The sequence below is a fragment of the Myxocyprinus asiaticus genome, chromosome 9, assembly GCF_019703515.2.
Source record: "Myxocyprinus asiaticus isolate MX2 ecotype Aquarium Trade chromosome 9, UBuf_Myxa_2, whole genome shotgun sequence".
NCBI lineage: Eukaryota > Metazoa > Chordata > Actinopteri > Cypriniformes > Catostomidae > Myxocyprinus > Myxocyprinus asiaticus.
The window spans coordinates 31,447,758-31,468,158 of NC_059352.1; the positions used below are offsets into that span (position 1 = coordinate 31,447,758).

Genomic DNA, 20,401 nt, shown 5'->3' on the forward strand with positions numbered 1-20,401 from the left:
GAAATCTTGGAATATAATGCACGAGTCATATGGACGACTTTTATGATGTCTTTATACTGAAACTTTAATAGTGCTTTATAGTATTTGTCCTTTTTGAAGCTTGACAACTCCTGCTCACTATAAACTGTTTTTTTTGTTTTTTTTTCCTATGGAATAGAGCTGCTTAAAATATCTATTTTTATGGTCCAAGAAAAAGTAACAGCATGTGGGTTTTGAATAAAAAGTGATAAAAAGTAGATTTTCCATTTGGTGGTCATCCTCAAAATACAGTGGTCTCTTTTAAAAGAAGACTCTTAGGAGATGCTGTACAAAATTGTAAATTAATTAAAGACAAAGAAATTATTTAGAAAATCTTAATTGGATTTGAAATTATTACCTAATAATATTTGCATTAAAAATATATGACACTGACCTTGCCACAACCTAAATACTCAATTGAAGCCACAAGTCACAGGTTTTACCATGTTCTAGTTTTAATCTGAGGGTGAAAACGCTCTACTTTGTGTTATAGATCATTTTTTAAGACAATATCAAGTGAATTTTCTAAAAAGGTGCTTCAGAAACTTACCAGATTACCACATTCATTCAATTAATTTACAATATACACACATTCACTCTTTGCCTTAAGCCTGTTATGCTGAAAACGGCTCCGTTAATGTTTTCACATTCAAAATTATGAATGACATACGATCAAGTACTGTACATGACATTTTTAACTCAAAACAGCATATTTTGGCAAATGGTGAATAGTTTGCACCATTGGAATGAACTGTTGGTCTGTACAACATTTAAATCATAAAATAGTGGGCAAATATTGCATGTTCAGTTAGATACTGACATCTTACATGACTCTAACACTCTTAACCTGAACTGCTGATACTGATGCGTGCATGCTGCGTGGTGCTGGAGTAATCCACGAGGTTCCAACTCAGTTTCTTAAATTTTAGTCCCGCCTTCATCGATTTAATTGGCAGTCTCAAATGACATTGACGAGCACCGTTAGACTACAGTGCACGAAAAAAATGTAACTTTTTTTTAAACCATTATGTTATTCCTGCAACAACTTTATGACAATTAAACAGTGGTGCATAACGAACTGCAGCAGAACAGCAACAAGGATATCAGTTATTGGGGGGGACAATCTGGCCATATCTCATTATTGGGGGGGGGGGGGACTTGTGGTTACAGCCCTGCTTGAAAGAGGGAAAATGTTCTCTCAGAAAAGAAGATAATAAATGTGAGTATAGAACAGCCCATAAAGCACTGAAGTTCACTCAGAGAAGCTCATGTCAATTGTGATGTTGACAATGATCATCAATTACTGATTGTGTGAGGCGTAGTGGAATAAGAAGCTGTCATATATTGGACACATGTCAGGACTAGATTCATCAATGTGTATGTAAAATTACAAGCTGATTATGTTTGCATGTGCAGCATGTTCTTCTGCCTCTCTCTCTGTGTGTGTGTGTGCGTGTGTGTGTGTATGCTGTGTAGATAAAGTCCTTGAATGATGGAAAAAAGGAAAAATCTTTGACCTTAGCTTTGTTTCGTATCAAATGGCTGTTTGCCCTGCATGCCCAATTTTAGCTAGAAGTGGATAGAACAAAATTATAAAGGACTATAAAGGCAGCTTTTCATTTTAAAAGCAAGCACAAGCCTGAAACACTGGGTCTAAAGTAGTTTTTTTTTCTTTTTTCTTTTCTTTAAACAGTGAATCTTGTCTGTGGTAGTATAATACTCCCAGTGTTCTGTTGAGGAGTCAGTTGTGGGCTCAGAGTGAAACTACATAAATGGAATTGTTTTGTTTGTTAACTCTCTCAACTTATTTCTTAGTAGCTTATGAACAACTATAATAATATGATCACCCTCTAAATTCCTTCATTTGTGAGCAATTGTTATGATCTTTCTTGTAATAGCGTCTTATAAGCATTCTGTGGAGACATGTAAGGATAAATCTGTGTCTGTGTGTTATATTAATGATTTATCACATGTCTTAGTACAGTTTGGAAAAAAAAAATGGGAAATCGGTTTGCCATGCTCTGATTATAATTAAAATACCCACCACAGTTCTGGTTGTAGGTGAATTAATTAGCCTCTTTTACAGTATATGTGCAAATATGTTTTGAAACATACAATCAAATTGTTAAAGATGAAAATATAGTGAATTTTTTGAACAAATTATATCACACAGGAGCAATGCAAAACTGGTCTGGTGTTGGAATTTCAAAAACAGAAGTGACTGATATTTTTGTTTGTTGCTGGCCAAACATGCTGTGAAATCACAAAAGTGGTCATGACTCATCACAAGACTAAGCTGTCCTCAGTGAGAGATCAAATAGGAAAGTCAAAGCTCTTGAGAGAGCTAGGGCCTCCTGAATAAATTGCCTATGGTTAAAACTATTTATTTGTGTTTTTGTTGTATGCTGCTGTGCTCTGCACTCAGGCAAATAAGAGAGAACCTTAAAGAGTTTGGGGTGTTTGCAACAGAGGTTTTTAAATAAGTCCCTGTAGCTCTTGAGGTACAGAGTGTGTGTTCAGATCCTCATAACCCATGTAGGAGGCACACCTGCACTGTGGATCTAAATGTTGTTCTGTCCTCATTAAATAATGATGTCCTTTCATGAGCGCCTATCCTTGAGAGATTTAAATACAGACAGAGGGTCTAATTTTGTTCTTGGAGATCCACACTGTGAATGTCTATCAGCACATACCTAGCACATGGAGTGGAAAGCACGTGTAGAAATGCAGTGCAAAAAAGTGTTTCACATCAATCATCAATTCATCCTAAGTTGCAGTTGCTGTTTAGAATTACAAATAACAGGGAAATAGTATTGACTAAAAGTGTTTTTAATGTCAAATTATCCAGAGTGCAGAGCTGTATCGTCCATCAATGTGTGTAGAAAAAGCTACGTAGCTGGAGGCTGTGTGAATCAGGCTGATCTCATGACAGGCACAACTCTCTATTCACTCTTTGTTTGTCTGCAAGCTTAATTTGTTCTGGATACCAAGTATAAAAGAAGACCACCTTCTCCTTGCTATCGAGGAGACAGCTTACAAGTTACAGGACTGCCACGAGAGATATTAAGGACTTTAGATTAAGTAAAAGTCAGGGAAAATAGGCAAGCATAAGAAGAAATGCAATGAAAAACTATTGCAGGAAACAGAATGTCAAGGCTGTGTTTAGTTGAACATCATAGAGTTGCCTCAAGCTGACAAACTGGTATAAAACTAGTGTTCTAAAGTATTTTACTGCACGCCATTGTACGTTGGACTGGCCACTAATAGAGAACATGAGTAAGTGTAAAAAAGAGCTGAGTGAGAGAGAAAGAGAACTGTTGCTCATCCGTAGGGTCAGCGGTGCCAATGCCTCTCAGCTGGTGCAGATGGAGAAGATGCTACAAGAAACCAAAGGGCTAATGGAGAAGAAAACAGAGACAGAATCAGAAAGCAAAGCCTGTGAGGACACCATGGGTCTGTATTTAAACTATTTCTAAATGTAATGTCTGTGAATGTGAGACTGCATTAACAAGTCACTGAAACTTGTATGTGTTCAAATGCAATATAGTTCTAAACTACACCAGACAATGTCTTTAAAAAAACATAGTGTTTTGTTTCTTCCCTTATTTATAAAGGTTATAGATATATTTTTGGCTTTTGATTTTGGAGTTGAAATATGAACTGGGCATAATTTTAAAAGATTCACCCATGTAGGCCACACATTATTTTTATTTGTATTACTGTACCGTACTGCGTAATGAGAAACTAATGAGAATAATCAATTAGAATGACAAAAAACAAAAAGAAAAAACAAACTCAAAACATCCGGACTTATTACGATTATGAGGATTGGGGGAAAATGTGCCTTTTTGTCATGAAAATAATGTCACAATGCAAAACTCGTAATGGCTTTAAACTATAGTCTTAATTTTTTAAGTAAAACATCATATAAATGTAACACTTTTTGGTTTTATAATTAGTTTTCCTCATTTGATTGTATTGTAGGGTACACTGGGGCAAAAGGCACACCTTTTTTGTGCTTTTTTTTTTTTTTTGGTCACAAAGTGTATCAAGATTACTTTTTATTGAATACTGATGGAGCAACATAAATTGTGTGAAAAGAAATAATAATGGAAGGTTGTTTTGATTAAAATTAATACATTTGGATAAAAGCTTTGTTACCTTAGGCAGACACTTTTGAGACAGCAAGATTTTCTTTTTTAAAAAAACATTTTTTTATTAACAAATTAAGATTATACTTCAAAATAACCACTTCTGAAAAGGGTTAACAATGTGTGTTTATACCCCAAATACTATCCTTTTAGTTATTGGACAGTTATTATTTTTATATATACATATATAATTACTTTGAAAATCATAAATAAGAATTTTGCCTAAAAATAAATGTGATCATTTCAGGGATTCTCATTAGCTACATTTGCCAACCTGGTCTCATAGTGAAAACATGACTCTATATACATTTTTGCAAAACTTGTTACATGTGTCTCCAGGTACAATTTCCTGCCGTTTCCAGGTAAAATGAACACTAGAGGTGCTACAACAATGTGTTTTAATCACTTTCACTCAAATCATGACTTCAATGGCTGATTATGACTTTATAAACATTTATTTTTCTCTCTATTACTCAGACCCTGCTATGTTATGATATCGAGACACTTTTACTCTAAAGCATCTTTTGAAAAATTATACATTTTAACGCTTGTATTACAGACCCACCTACATATGTACACTTATTCCAATATGATTAGCTTGCATGGTAGTGCACCTCATAGAGTGTTGGATTTTGGATTTGGGGGACCGATCGAAACCAGACAAGAACTCAAGCTGACACTGACACGACAGAGACACAGAATTCACGTGGATCCTTCAGAAAATGTGCTTTTCATTTAGCTTCTGCATTTTAAAACACTATTGGTTAAGGTTAGGTTTTGGTTATGGGTAAGGATGTCTGTTTTGTTAAACTCTCATTTCTCTTTTCTGACACTTTTGGTTAAGTTTAGGGTAAAGTTTTAGGTTAGGGAGGTATGTTTTATTAAAACCTCCATCTAAAATTCACCTTAAAAATCTCATCTGATTAAAACCTCATTTTGCTAGGTTTTGGGACCCCCTGCTGGACATTTCACTTGAAAAGTGCAGCCAAGCGTGTTATGAAGCACGTAATTTCAGTTTTGCAAAAACGTTGCAATGCTCACGTAAATGTCATGAGACCAGGCTGACATTTGCAACATTTAACAAATAATTAAATATTTGCATCAAATGATCTCAAACTTTAGACACTACACACAATGATATCATATTTTACAGTGTAGTGACTAACAGGTGTTAAGGAAAGTACTGTGGTAGTTTTTGTTGCTGTTTAGTGTTTTACTAGGGTAATATCTGCATTGGCCTTTAGCCCCGTTGTACCGTACAAATTGATATGCAGTCTGATTTTTACTTCTGATTGCTCATCTCAGTGTCTGATCTGGAGGAGAAGGTCCAACGCAGCAAGCGAGACCGTCGCAACTCCCTCCACCGGACACAGCTGCTGGAGAGTCAGATGAAGACAGTTCGCGGCGAGCTTGTCGGCACCCTCGATCACCTGCAGGAACTGCGTAACATATTGCAGCGTTCGCAGCAGAATGCAAAGGAACGGGAAGCAGCCATGCAAAAACTTAAAGCAGGGCTCAGGTGAGACTCTACCTGTCCGCCTTCAGTTCATGGGTCACCACATGCATTCCTCTCATAATGATGACTTTGCCCCAATATTCATCTGAAATGTTTTCTTGACCACCATATCCAAATTGACATAATTCTTTAGACTGGCCCACATGTTTCTTGTGCGACAAATTCTGCCCTACATTGTAATATCTTTGTTAAATGAATATGGAATGCCACAACCATTTTAAAGGGTGTGTGTTTACCCTCCAAATATGGAAACAGTTCTATGTCCTTCTGCTATTTTGGTTGTTGAGTGCTCTGAGTATGGTATCTCCTGTTTTTATATCCTGTTTAACAGAAATGCAGCCTTAATTTATCATTTATAATGCGTTTGGTGTATATAGACATCAACTTAATACCCTGTTAGTTGTGATATAAATTTGAACCCCCTGTCATAAATTAAAATTTTTATAGTACAAAATTGTGTGTGGCAACTTCAGACATGCATTCCTTGTTTTTGTTTATGACTTGGTTTGTGAGACCACAGACTGTGTACAATGTCATGTAGCTTTGAGATGTTTCATATGTACAAGGAAACAGGCAAACAAGTCCATTGTCTTTTGAAATGGGTGTATGTATCTCTTCTGCTGCTTTTGAATTGTGTAAGGTTTATTAATGTAAACTTTTACATGCCCTCAAATATTACATGCCCACACAGCCCTTGCAACATAAAGCCAATCAGCTTTGCTGTTTCAACATTAATAGTAGGCACCTGTTCAGTAATGCAGGTGAACCTACTGTATGGGTTATAATTTTGTTCAATAAAAATATAGATATATCCTCCAGGTTATTCTTTGTGAAAAGAAAACAGTGACATTATATCCATTTCATATGGGGATTTTTTCCCCTTATCATAAAAATAGAAATGTTAATGCTACTTTAAGGTGTTTTAGCTGTAAGATTCAATCCTAAATCTACTTTTCAGATCCTCTGCTTTGACTGAAGTTCTCTCATAATTGGTGTCCTCATTCCACCCTTGATGCCAGGATATAACACCACTGCCCTTTCCCCTCACTTCATCCTCAGGCCAAAGGATAAGCCAATTACTTTGTCACACACAGTTTAATGCATATTACAGGTAAAACACTAAAACAAAAAAAGTATGCTGCTAAACACATTGCAGAAGCACACATGCCCAGAAGCATACTGAAAATAAATGCACTTGGATGCAGATGGTTGCTTTCTCTTCTCTGTATTAACATACATTTTGTAACTGCTAGTCAATCCAGTCAATCTCTACATTCCTGTACCACAAAGACAATAAAGCCCATTAAACATTTTGTAATAAGATAGATAAAGGTATGGTTTTAGTAGAAACTGTTGTGTTATAATAAAGCCTTGCATGGTGGGTCTTATGGGAGATGATGGTTTATAACACAATGTTCCCAGTTATGAAAGACATGAAAGATACACAAAAAGCAAGGTTGAAGATGACATCCACTCTTATGCATGCACACACACACACTAATACAATATTTCATTTATTATTATGTCTTCTGACACAGCCCTATGATAAATATTTATTAATAGAATGTATTAATAAAGTAGAAATTCTTTAAAAGTGTTCAAATCTTTTTATTGCTAACTCACACTAAATGTGAGGGGGGGGGAGGGGGGGTGTACCAGTTCACTAAAGTCTATTTTCAGCTGTGGAAACCAATGAAATGACCCTGGCTTTTCATATTTTTTCATGGATCACTTGACATGTCACAACATTATATAAGGCTTAAAGATTGCTTCACTACTGCTGAGTAGTCTTGTTTACAATATGAAGTTCCTAAACGTAAGTTCGGGAGGAGCTTGTCCATCTAATCTTTCAATTATCAGCCAGAGTATATAAGCAGCTATTTACCTCTCTTCTGTCTCAGCTGTTTCCAGCATTTGGCCCCGCCCTCCCGCGACAGAACCATGCGACGTCTTATTACTCCGCTTGAAACATTCGTCCTCCTTATCAGATAAGCTGTTTTATCCAAATCCTTATGTTATTCAATGAAATCTGCCGCAGCCGCTCACTATTTACGTACATCGTATGGCGGCTGCCACTTTAACTGTGGTTTTCTACCCTACCTTTCTTCCTTTTTAATCGTTACTCGCCGAAGCATATCCTATTGCATTGAGGCTGCCTCCGCAAAACTGGCCACTGCTTCGCCATATACCAGTGCTTCCGCTTCATATGGCCGTGCACATGTCCTTTCATCTTAACTGTCTACATTTTATTCCCACACTATTGATTGTTTAAATCCCATTCTAGCGCACCGGTGTTTCCTCTTAATGGCACTTCAGGGTCTCTCTCTCTCTCTCTCTCTCTCGCTCTCTCTGATTGTCCGTGGGTAGTACGGATTATCTCCTCACAAAACTATTGCAATGCAGTCACATCAATCATGCAAGACCTATATTGTAAAGCAGGTAGCGGTCATGCAGTACTCCTAAGGAGCGAATGGTGTGCAGAGCTAAAGCTCTTATTTCTCAGATAATTGTATGCTGTTGGTCATTATTGTTTCTAAATGCCGCTAATATTCATTTTCTCTTCTCTCTAGACTTATATCCCCGGAACGTCGGCCGCATGCTTTCCCCTCAAATAAGCATTAGCACAAGTTTTCCCTCTACCGGTGCAAGTGCAGCCTACTCTCCAGTGGACACAGATCTAACTTTTCACAGATAATTTCTTATTCACAGGGTTGTGAAATGTCTTGCTAGTATAAGTTTCACCCAAATGACTATTTTGTCTTTTCTTCAGCAATGTGTAAACGTAATAAAGCCATGTGTGCCTCACTTGATTCTGCCGTAGCAGCGCCCCACTCGGTATCGCTGCAGTAGTACCCATTTGATACTGTGCCACAGCGCCCGACCAGGCAGGAGCTGCTGCGGCAGTATCAAGCATACAGTGCATCCGGTAAGTATTCAAAGCGCTTCAGTTTTTCCACATTTTGTTATGTTACAGCCTTATTCCAAAATGGATTAAATTCATTATTTTCCTCAAAATCCTACAATACCCCATAATGATAACGTGAAAGAAGTTTGTTTGAAATCTTTGCAAATTTATTAAAAATAAAAAATGAAAAAAGTCACATGTACATAAGTATTCACAGCCTTTGCCATGACACTCAAAATTGAACTCGGGTGCATCCTGTTTCCACTGATCATCCTTGAGATGTTTCTACAACTTGATTGGAGTCCACCTGTGGTAAATTCAGTTGATTGGACATGATTTGGAAAGGCACACACCTGTCTATATATGGTCCCACAGTTAACGGTGCATGTCAGAGCACAAACCAAGCCATGAAGTCCAAGGAATTGTCTGTAGACCTCCAAGACAGGATTGTATCAGCACAGATCTGGGGAAGGGTACAAAAAGAATTTCCCAATGAAGGTCCCAATGAGCACGGTGCCTCCATCATCCATAAATGGAAGAAGTTTGGAACCACCAGGACTCTTCCTAGAGCTGGCCGCCCAGCCAAACTGAGCGATCGGAGGAGAAGGGCCTTAGTCAGGGAGGTGACCAAGTACCCAATGGTCACTCTGACAGAGCTCCAGCATTTCTCTGTGGAGAGAGGAGAACCTTCCAGAAGAACAACCATCTCTGCAGCACTCTACCAATCAGGCCTGTATGGTAGAGTGGCCAGACGGAAGCCACTCCTCCGTAAAAGGCACATGACAGCCCACCTGGAGTTTGCCAAAAGGCACCTGAAGGACTCTCAGACCATGAGAAACAAAGATTGAACTCTTTGGCCTGAATGGCAAGCATCATGTCTGTAGGAAACCAGGCACCGCTCATCACCTGGCCAATACCATCCCTACAGTGAAGCATGGTGGTGGCAGCATCATGCTGTGGGGATGTTTTTCAGCGGCAGGAACTGGGAGACTAGTCAGGATCGAGGGAAAGATGAATGCAGCAATGTACAGAGACATCCTTGATGAAAACCTGCTCCAGAGCGCTCTGGACCTCAGACTGGGGCAAGGGTTCATCTTCCAACAGGACAACGACCCTAAGCACACAGCCAAGATAACAAAGGAGTGGCTCCAGGACAACTCTGTGAATGTCCTTGAGTGGCCCAGCCAGATCCCAGACTTGGACCCGATTGAACATCTCTGGAGAGATCTGAAAATGGCTGTGCACCGACGCTCCCCATCCAACCTGATGAAGCTTGAGAGGTCCTGCAAAGAAGAATGGGAGAAACTGCCCAAAAATAGGTGTGCCAAGCTTGTAGCATCATACTCAAGACTTGAGGCTGTAATTGGTGCCAAAGGTGCTTCAAAGTATTGAGCAAAGGCTGTGAATACTTATGTATATTTGTTATTTATTTATTTTTTTCATTTTTTATTTTTAATAAATTTGCAAAGATTTCAAACAAACTTCTTTCACATTGTCATTATGGGGTATTGTTTGTAGAATTTTGAGGAAAATAATGAATTTAATCCATTTTGGAATAAGGCTGTAACATAATAAAATGTGGAAAAAGTGAAGCGCTGTGAATACTTTCCGGATCCACTGTATGCTCGATACTGCCACAGAAGTACTACTTTCGATACTGCCGCAGTAGTGCCCTGAAATGACAAATGTAATAAAGTTACGTTTTCCTAACTAACCTTTTGCTTCCCTTACAGGTATGTACACAGAGTTATTTCTATTCTCTCCACAGGCACTTTCAATGTCTAAGTTCCATACTTTTATAGCAGTGCATCTACAGCAATGGAAACATAGCAGCGCTCCCACAGGACCTCCTTCACTATGCCCCCAAATACTTAATCCACTGCTGCAGCAGTGGTTTACCATGCTTCCACTAAAGCCCTTTGTCTTCACAGCAGCCGTAACAAGCATTACAGCTGCGGTCACATCTCCTCCTGTTAATTTCAAGCACCATATTTCCCTGTCTCTGGGTAGACCATCGAATGAGGCTACTGCTGCAAGCGAGTTGATCTGACAGTATACCTATGGTACAACTCCCTATTGTCGTACACAGGTCCTTTAATCTAAACCTTCCACCCGGATCGTGCCTCCGTAAACTGGCTAATTAGATGCAATACATCAATGGTACAGCCCCTATAGCTGCATAAATACCCTTCATCTAAACCTTCCGCCCAGAGCAGGCCCTTGCATGAGGCTGCCTCCGCAAGCCGGCTGCTTCAATGCAGTTTACCAAAATCTAGCTCCTGTAGACTACCCTCCTAGACAACTCCACACCCTATCTATGGGTTCAATACTAAAAGCCATCTCTCCCAGAACATTCCAAACTTACTGGACAGCTTGGAGTTCCTTCAAACTTCCACAGAGCATACAACTTAGTTTCCCAGATGTTACTCTCCTTTCCACATCCTCCGTCATATCCCACCTCCATAATACCAAATCAATTCAGCCAGAAACAAAGTCTGCCTCAGCGGCGTATATTTCTTCTTTAAACTCATCCACAGCCAACAATGCCCTTCCATTACAAAACCCCAGATAGCTCTCCTTATCAAGGGTTTACACAAAATGAATCCCACCCATCCGGACACCAAACAACCACTAACCATCGACATCCTAACCAAATGCCTCATTATTCTTCGCTTTGGTCTATTTTCCCCCAACAAAACAAGAACCCTAGACGCCATGTTCAATTTGGCTTTCTTTGGCTTCCTCAGAGTCTCAGAACTCACCATTAACTCCACCTTCAACCCAGCCATCCACCCACCTTCTCTGACCTTCAAATCTTAAACCATGACACAATCCATTTCTACATCAAACAGAGTAAAACTGATAAATTGAATCGTGGTCATTCCGTTTTCATTTTCAATCTGCCAACCCCCATTCAGCCATACCAGTCCCTGGCCTTTTTGTTTTTTTCTACTCCAGAGAAACTCCCAAATCACCTCTCCGCTCAACCCTCTATTTATTGATGACAGAAACCTCCCCACATCTAGGCATTGGTTTAAAAAGAATCAAAAAATTATCCTCAACAGATTCGGCATTCCTACTAAACATTTCCCTTCCCATTCATTCCGCATTGGGGCCGCTACTTCAGCCGCCAGAAAGGTCTATCCAAGCACCAATTTAAATGCTCAGTCGGTGGTCATCCCATACCTTTGAAACCATACATTCGATCCAACCTCAGACAAGCACACCAAACACTTGCATCTTTTTAGGCTCGGACCATGCCTCCATACTATTACACACCTCACTGCTAGCTTAGCCCCGCCGGGCTCGTATCCATCTGGACACAGTGAGGGCCCTCCTGTTAGAGTGCGCGTGAGCTACCATGCCTGGCGTGGACTCTCCCATTTGAATCGCAGTGTGGGCCCTCCCAACCAGATGCAACGTGGGCTCTCCTGTTCGAATTGCAGTGTGGGCTCCCCCATTCGATCGCAGAGTGAGCTTTCCCGTTTATATATCAGGAGCTCTCTCTTTTGAAGCGCAGCGGGAGCTCTCCCATTCGCAGTGTGAGCCCTTCGTTCAGGCGCTGTGGGGGCTCTCCCCTTCCGAATCGCAGAGTGATCCTTCATGTTCTTGACCACAAGGGATCTCCCATTCGGATCACAGTGTGGGCCTCCTATCTGAACAGCGGGCTGGAGGTACCAGGATTTGTTTGTCCCCAAAGCGCTGTTCTCCTTATGCGATCCAGGTCCTTGCGTCGGAAGGATTGTAGCTCTGCGTCTTATACTGTAGGCTCCCTCCTTCTGATACCGGGAGGTTTTGCTTCGGAAATCGTTCGGCCTGCTCCACTGGGGATGAGGACCTCCTTCCCTGTCTGCGACATTTGACAGCCCATGCACTTTTGACTCATGGGCTCCATGTCATGGACACTGCGGTGGGACATACTCCAGCTCTACTACTTTAAACCCTCCAGTCCAAACGCTGCTCCCGCAGGAGCATTTTCAGAATGTCACTGCCACAGCAGTGCTCGCTCATGACTCTTGGTCGATAAACGCAGCAGCGAGATGCGTCCCAGCGCTAAGCTTACGAAATCCTAATGCAGCCCCAAACTGCAACTGCAGTACAAACTCCTGCAATAACTACCGCCAATGCGCAACAGTTGCCCTGCTCACGGCTCCCGCAAAAACTAGGCAACCACCATCCCTCATATATCTTCATCCCTTTCATTTCACCTTTTTTTTTTTTTTTTACTTTTTTCTTCGGGGGGGGGTTCTTCCGTACCACCAAGTCTAATGATCCTCTACATCAATTCAACCTCTAAGCATCAAACTTGATGTCCTAAACTCCTCCTGCATCTTTTTTGGGGGATTCTTCAGAAGCCTCTCCTCCGTGGACAGCAAGCCAAATAAGTTTAACCTTAATAGCTTAAAGATTATATGGGCAAACGAACTCGTGAAATGAAGTTCCTAAACGTAAGTTTGGGAGGAGCAAGTCCATCTAATCTTTCAATTAACAGCCAGAGTATATAAGCAGCTGTTTACCTCTCTTTGGTCTCAGCTGTTTCCAGCATCCCTCCACCTCCCCAACTCCAACTTTACCCTAGGCATCTTCCCCCTCTTAATCATCTCCTATTAATAGTCCCGGGGGGGGATACTTCAGAGCTTGAATTGAAGTTGCTTCATAGATCCCCTCCTCCATGGACAGTAAGCCAAATAAGTTTATCCTTAATAGCTTAAAGATTATATGGGCAAACGAACTCGTGAAACCTAGTTAGAGGCTGTGCTGCTTTTGTCTCTGCTGTGTGTGTACATTTTTCAGTCTTTTGTAAAGGTTTACACATTTCAATTGTGATAAATCATCACTCAATTTAATAGAATCTAAATAGTATACATCTTATGAATTCAAACTAAATGAGTATAAATCTTAGTAAAGAAAATGTATACATTTAGTAAATGGCAAACTAACTACATTTGCTTTGCTAAACTACATTCAGCAATGTTAAGTATTCTTAAATCTTATATAAACCATTTGTTTAAATCCTAATTTTGCCAGTAATTATTTGTTTGAATACCTCACAGAGAAACTAAAGCTTGTTCAGGGTCAATCTGCAGTGCATTGAGAAGATTGGACCGGTGAAACCAAGATAATTCTAATAGATTTTATTACTAATCTTCAGGGCTACCTAAACTGAATCTTTAGTACTTCATAAATTGTATTATTCCTATTTTAGAGTTTTCTTCCATCGGGCAGGTTATGAACCTCACAATATCAACTTATCTTATAGCTGATAAACATCAGCACATGCAGAACTCTGGATGACCTTAGTGAATCTCACTAAATATATATTTTATAAAAGCTCAGATACTTAATCCATGTATCCAAACCAAATTACAATATAAAACCTCTTGGGTCACAGCTCAGAATGGATTCTAAGAATATTGGGGTCTGTATAAAAACAGCCATTTGTGTCTGATTTAAAAAATAATATATTTTTTTTTACTTGAAAAGTTTACTTGTGAAATTTCAAGAAATAATATTTTCCCTCTTCAGGCCCAAAGTACCAGTAACCAACATAAACACTGGGGGACCACAATACTATAATCAGATTAGTAATTAACAAATATGGGTTTTCAATGGGGCCCAATCCTAAATATTAGAGGCTTGCAATTGTTATTAACACTATTACCCCAATCCTTTAGTGTTACTATAATTCAACACTGTCACAATAAGTATGGAATTCATGTACTCATAATTTGAATTGATGATTTTATCACATTTATTATTGTGTGCCTTGTAAAAAAAATCACACATTATAATGGAAATTGAATAATATTCATACATTTTTTATTTATTTATTTATTTATTTATTTAAAAAACATGTGCCAACCATGTTTCATTCAAGATGTTTTGGGCTTAAATGTCACAAAGTTGTCTAATATTTTGTGTAATAGAGCAAACAATACTGATTTAGACTTTAAGATAACCTTACCTTTGTTCGAACTATATGAATACAAATTATGATGTCACTCCCTTAATAAGATGTCAGAAGGATCAAAACATTATTCTTAAGTTGGAAATATCACAGCATAATGGGGCTGCACAAAAAGTAATGGGTTCAAAGACAATTTCTGAATTTTCTCATAAAATTCATAAAGCATTTGAGAAAACAATACATAGACAGTGAAACTGTTACAGTAAATCTATCAAATAAATCTGTGTTCAGTACGCTGTTAATTATATCAGAAGCAAGTCATAGGTACACAAATAGCACTGTTAGAATGGCTTTCCTCTCACTGCCTGAAATTGTCTCACTCTGACCATTTTATTCTGACTAGTCTGATTCTTTCCACTTCTCTGTCAGATTCAAATATTATATTATATTGTATCATAATACTCTTTATTTGTATGATAATGTTCAATAACATTTGACATTGCGTTTATAAATGCATATGGGGAGTGCCTTCTTACACAACCTAGTTGAAACCTCTCTACAATAATGCCAATATTCTAATATCGGCTGTGGTGTTTGAGCCACTTGGCGCTTCGCTGGTGAACGAACCTCAGCATCCTGATTCCCCGCTGCGCTTGGGCAGGTTGTGTGTGTGTGTGTGTGTGTGTGTGTGTGTGTAAATATGTGTGTGTGTAATATATATATATATATCAGTGGCGGGCCGTGCATTTAAAATCTAGGCCTTCAGTGTGATTCATGCCATTAAGCATGTTTCACAATGAATAAGACACCCTATGCCTTTGGGCATCATACATTATGTTGCAGCTAACTAGTAATACCAATTGACATTTAAAAAACACGTCCACGCATGAAAGTCAGAACTTGAAACGACACTTAATGCTCAAGCAAGCCTAATTTTAACTGCAGCATGACTGTTTTGTGAAATGAACATCTCCCAAACAGACATTCAAAAATCATAATTTTTCATATGAATCTACCAAGGAGTAATCTGACTGGCTGATGAATCTGACAATCTGACTTTAGTTGCTAAAGAAACACCCCCACACAGCAAAAGTGCTCCTGACGGGCACAACCCTTTGAAGCAGAAAGCAGAGCCCACAGTTCCCTCCGGGTCTGCTCTGAAAAAGGCTCGATTGAAGACACAGAACGGAATCTTCCCACTACTGTTTGTCGGGAAAGGAATGTTGTTGTTCACAATGTTATTCAAAATGTTGTTTCTGTGACTTGCACTCAAATAAATGCAATAAAAAATGCAATAAGTACAAAACATAATACAGCACTCATAGTATATGCCGGAGATGCTCACACATTCTCAATAAAGGGCAATTTTCCTCTTCAAAGCACACACATTATGCGCAACTGCATCCCTATGGTGAGCATTGCATATCATATGGTGAGCAAACCAAATTACCCTTTGTCCCATTATGTGGATACGTGGCGAGCCCTAATGGGTATTTCAGAATGGGTGCAAAAAAAAAACAAAAAAACGATCGAACATAGTTATACAATCCTATTTGCACACTGGCCACCCTGTTTCAACAGCGTTCTGTCTTCCACAGTTTTGTCCAAAGACACACCAGTGTTAGGAGCCGAAATACACAATCTCCTTGTGAAAAGCGCGATAGAGATTGTGCCAAATTGTCAAGCCCAAAAAGGGTTTTACAGCCGTTATTTTTTGCCCCAAAGAAAGATGGTGGGCTTCCTGGATCCTGTATCTGAGACATTTAAATCGTGCACTCACAAAGCGCCCGTTCAAAGTTATTACTCAGAAACGGATCTTATCCCACACGATTGGTTTGCGTCGATAGATCTGAAGGATGTGCACTTTCATATCCAATTTGTATGACATCACAGGATGTTTTTAAAATTCACATTCGAGGGAACAGCGTATCAATTCAAACTCCTGCCCTTTGGACTGTCTCTGGCTCCTCGAACGTTCACAAAGTGCATCGATGCAATTCTCGCCCCTCTGAAATCTGAGCAGCGTGCGCATCTTGAACTACCTTGACAATGGCTGTTACTGGCACAATCAGAGGCTCTGTTATGCCAGCACAGAGACTTACTGCTTCAACATCTGAACAGCTTGGGCCTCAATGTGAACTGAGCAAAGAGCAAAAAAAATCTCCTTTTTGGGAGTCCGCCTCAATTCCATGTGCACCTTACGAGTGAGTGCATTCAGGCCATTCTACAGTGTCTGTCTCAGTTCAAACTGGGGAGAACACTTCCACTGAAAATGTTTAAAAAAGCATTGGGGATTATGGTGGTGGCATCCGTCATCATTCCATTAGGTCTCTTACACATTAGACCTTTTCAGTGCTGACTCAAACGCCATGTGCCACAACATGCTTGGCGCCAAGGGTGCATGCACATCACTATATCCCGCCACTGTATAGCTGCTTTAGCACCTTGGACAGCTCCTGCCTTTTACCAGCGAGGTGTCGCGCTGGGGCAGATTGTCAGGCGGAAAGTGGTGACTACGGATGCTTTCAACATAGGTTGGGGGGGCGGTGTGCGATGGACGCCCGACTTTGTGCCTAACCCCGTGTGGGCACTACATGCATACGTTGAGCATACATGCCAGTTCAGACTGTCTGATCAGCTCTTTTTATGCTATGGAGGATGCACGAAAGGAATGTCCATCTCCAAGCAAAGACTTTCTCACTGGATTATTGATGCAATTGCCCTGGCTTATGAGTCACAGGGTAAGACTTGCCCAATTGGTGTTAAAGCACACTCAGCTAGTGGCATGGCCTCCTCATGGGCATGGACGAATGATGTGTCCTTACAAGACATATGTTTTGCAGAAGGATGATCCTCTCAAAACACATTCGCAAGGTTTTACAACCTAGACGTAACGTCTCTCTCTTCACAAGTCCTCTCTGTTTAGAGCGCTTGCTATTCATTGGCCAAATATATATACTTATGCTCCTCCCTTTAAGGACGAGCTCCCCATCTTTTACACAACCGCCTACATTAGGCCATTGTAATTTACCGTGAGTCACAAGCACTTACATTATAAATAAACTCCCTTCCCATCTGGGTTCGTGAATTAGTTAATTCATACTAAGCAAAAAAAGAAACGTCCCATTTTCAGGACACTATTTTAAAGATAATTTTGTAAAAATCCAAATAACTTTACAGATCTTTATTGTAAAGGGTTTAAACAATGTTTTCCATGCTTGTTCAATGAACCATAAACAATTCATGAACATGCACCTGTGGAACGGTCATTAAGACACTAACAGCTTACAGACAGTAGGCAATTAAGGTCACAGTTAAAGAGATCTTTCTACTGTGGGGCCTTGGTAGCTCAGTGGTAAAAGATGCTGGCTACCACTCCTGGAGTTCACTAGTTTGAATCCCAGGGCATGCTGAGTGACTCCAGCCAGGTCTCCTAAGCAACCAAATTGGCCTGGTTGCTAGGGAGGGTAAAGTCACATGGGGTAACCTCCTCGTGGTTGCTATAATGTGGTTTGTTCGTATTGTGGGGCGCGTGGTGAGTTGAGTGCGGATGCTGCGGTGGGTGGCGTGAAGCCTCCACACGCGCTATGTCTCCGTGGCAACGTGCTCAACAAGCCACGTGATAAGATGCATGGGTTGATGGTCTCAGATGTGGAGGCAACTGGAATTCATCCTCTGCCACCCGGATTGAGGCGAATCACTACGCGACCACAAGGACTTAAAAGCGCACTGGGAATTGGGCATTCCAAATTGGGTGAAAAAGGGGAAAAAATCTAAACTTTCTACTGACTCTGAAAAACACCAAAAGATAGATGCCCAGGGTGCCTGTTCATCTGCATGAACGTGCATTAGGCATGCTGCATGGAGACATGAGGACTGCAGATGTGGCCAGGGCAATAAATTGTACTGTGAGACGCCTAAGACAGCGCTACAGGGAGACAGGAAGGACAGTTGATCATCCTCGCAGTGGCAGACCACGTGTAACAACACCTGCACAGGATCTGTACATCTGAATATCACACCTGCGGGACTCTAGATTTGGCAACAACTGCCCGAGTTACACCAGGAACGCTCAATCCCTCCATCAGTGCTCAGACTGTCCGCAATAGGCTGAGAGAGTCTGGACTGAGGGCTTGTAGGCCTGTTGTAAGGCAGGACCTTACCAGACATCACCAGCAACAACGTCACCTATGGGCACAAACCCACCTTCACTGGACCAGACAGGACTGGCAAAAAGTGCTCTTCACTGACGAGTCGCAGTTTTGTCTCACCAGGGTGATGGTTGGACTCACATTTATCGTCGAAGGAATGAGCGTTACACCGAGGCCTGTACTCTGGAGCGGGATCGATTTGGAGATGGAGGGTCCGTCATGGTCTGGGGCAGTGTGACACAGCATCATCGGACTGAGCTTGTTGTCATTGCAGGCAATCTCAACGCTGTGCGTTACAGGGAAGACATCCTCCTCCCTCATGTGGTACCCTTCCTGCAGGCTCATCCTGACATGATAATGCCACCAGCCATACTACTCGTTCTGTATGCGATTTCCTGCAAGAGAGAAATGTCAGTGTTCTGCTATGGTCAACGAAGAGCAACGAAGAACCCGGATCTCAATCCCATTGACCTGTTGGATCGAAGGGTGAGGGCTAGGGCCATTCCCCCCAGAAATGTCCGGGAACTTGCAAGTGCCTTGGTGGAAGAGTGGGGTAACATCTCATAGCAAGAACTGGCAAATCTGGTGCAGTCCATGAGGAGGAGATGCACTGCAGTACTTAATGCAGCTGGTGGCCACACCAGATACTGGCTGTTACTTTGATTTTCTGTTAGTCACAAAACGGGTTGGGCTCAAACACCATAGCTAATATTAGAATACTGGCGTTATTGTAGAGAGGTTTCAACTAGGTCATGTAAGAAGGCACTCCCCATATGCGTTAATAAACACAATGTCTTGTTCCCTTCGTCTCAGGGATCCGAGGTTACGTACGTAACCAAGACGTTCATCACTACTGAGTTTTACTGTGTTCCTCAGGCCCTTTAGACTTGTTATCATCAAAGGCTTTGATCTGATCTGAGTTTGTTTGGACTTTTTCCTGTCTAAATTGCAATGCAATTTTTTCTTTATTAATTTTTTCTTTATATTTGTACATTTTATTCCCTTTTCTCCCCAATTTTTGGAATGCCCAATTCCCACTACTTACTAGGTCCTCGTGGTGGCGTGGTTACTCACCTCAATCCGGGTGGTGGAGGACAAGTCTCAGTTGCGGAGACAGTCAATCCACGCATCTTATCACGTGGCTCACTGTGCATGACACCGCGGAGTCTCACAGCATGTGGAGGCTCATGCTACGCGATCCACAAACAACTTACCATGCACCCCATTGAGGGCGAGAACCACTTAATCATGACCATGAGGAGGTTACCCAATGTGACTCTACCCTCCCTAACAACCAGGCCAGTTTGGTTGCTTAGGAAAACTGGCTGGAGTCACTCAGCACACCCTGGATTCGAACTCGTGACTCCAGGGGTGGTAGTCAGCGTCAATACTCGCTGAGCTACCCAGGCCCCCACAATTTTTTCTTTTTTTAAACGAACCTCAATAAAAAAAACTCGCCAAGTAGATTTGAATCCTAAATTGTTAAGTCTGATTTTATCAAAGAGCTTATTTGAATGTCTTTCTCACACTATGGTCTCATAGCAATGTTTTATCATAATTATAGTCATCATAACGTTATGTGTACTTGTTTGGTATGTGATATAGCACTGTATTTCTTGCCTTGTGGATTAGGATCAGCACATGGATGTATTGCTGATAACAGAGAGCTGATCAGCAAGAAATTAAAATTAGAAAGAAAAATTATCAAGATCCATGTGTAAGTTCGGGAGAAACTTGTTTATCTAGGCCTGC

The 20,401-nt window shown here is 40.7% G+C and overlaps 1 protein-coding gene across 1 annotated transcript; it reads left to right on the plus strand.

Annotated features, from left to right (window-relative positions):
• Positions 1–3,050: 3,050 nt before the first annotated feature.
• Positions 3,051–7,231, plus strand: LOC127446604 (coiled-coil domain-containing protein 18-like). Its single transcript, XM_051707655.1, has 3 exons — positions 3,051–3,471; positions 5,475–5,688; positions 6,644–7,231. The coding sequence occupies exons 1-3, from the start codon at positions 3,291–3,293 to the stop codon at positions 6,672–6,674; spliced, it is 426 nt and encodes a 141-aa protein (XP_051563615.1). The 5' UTR covers positions 3,051–3,290; the 3' UTR covers positions 6,675–7,231.
• Positions 7,232–20,401: the final 13,170 nt, after the last annotated feature.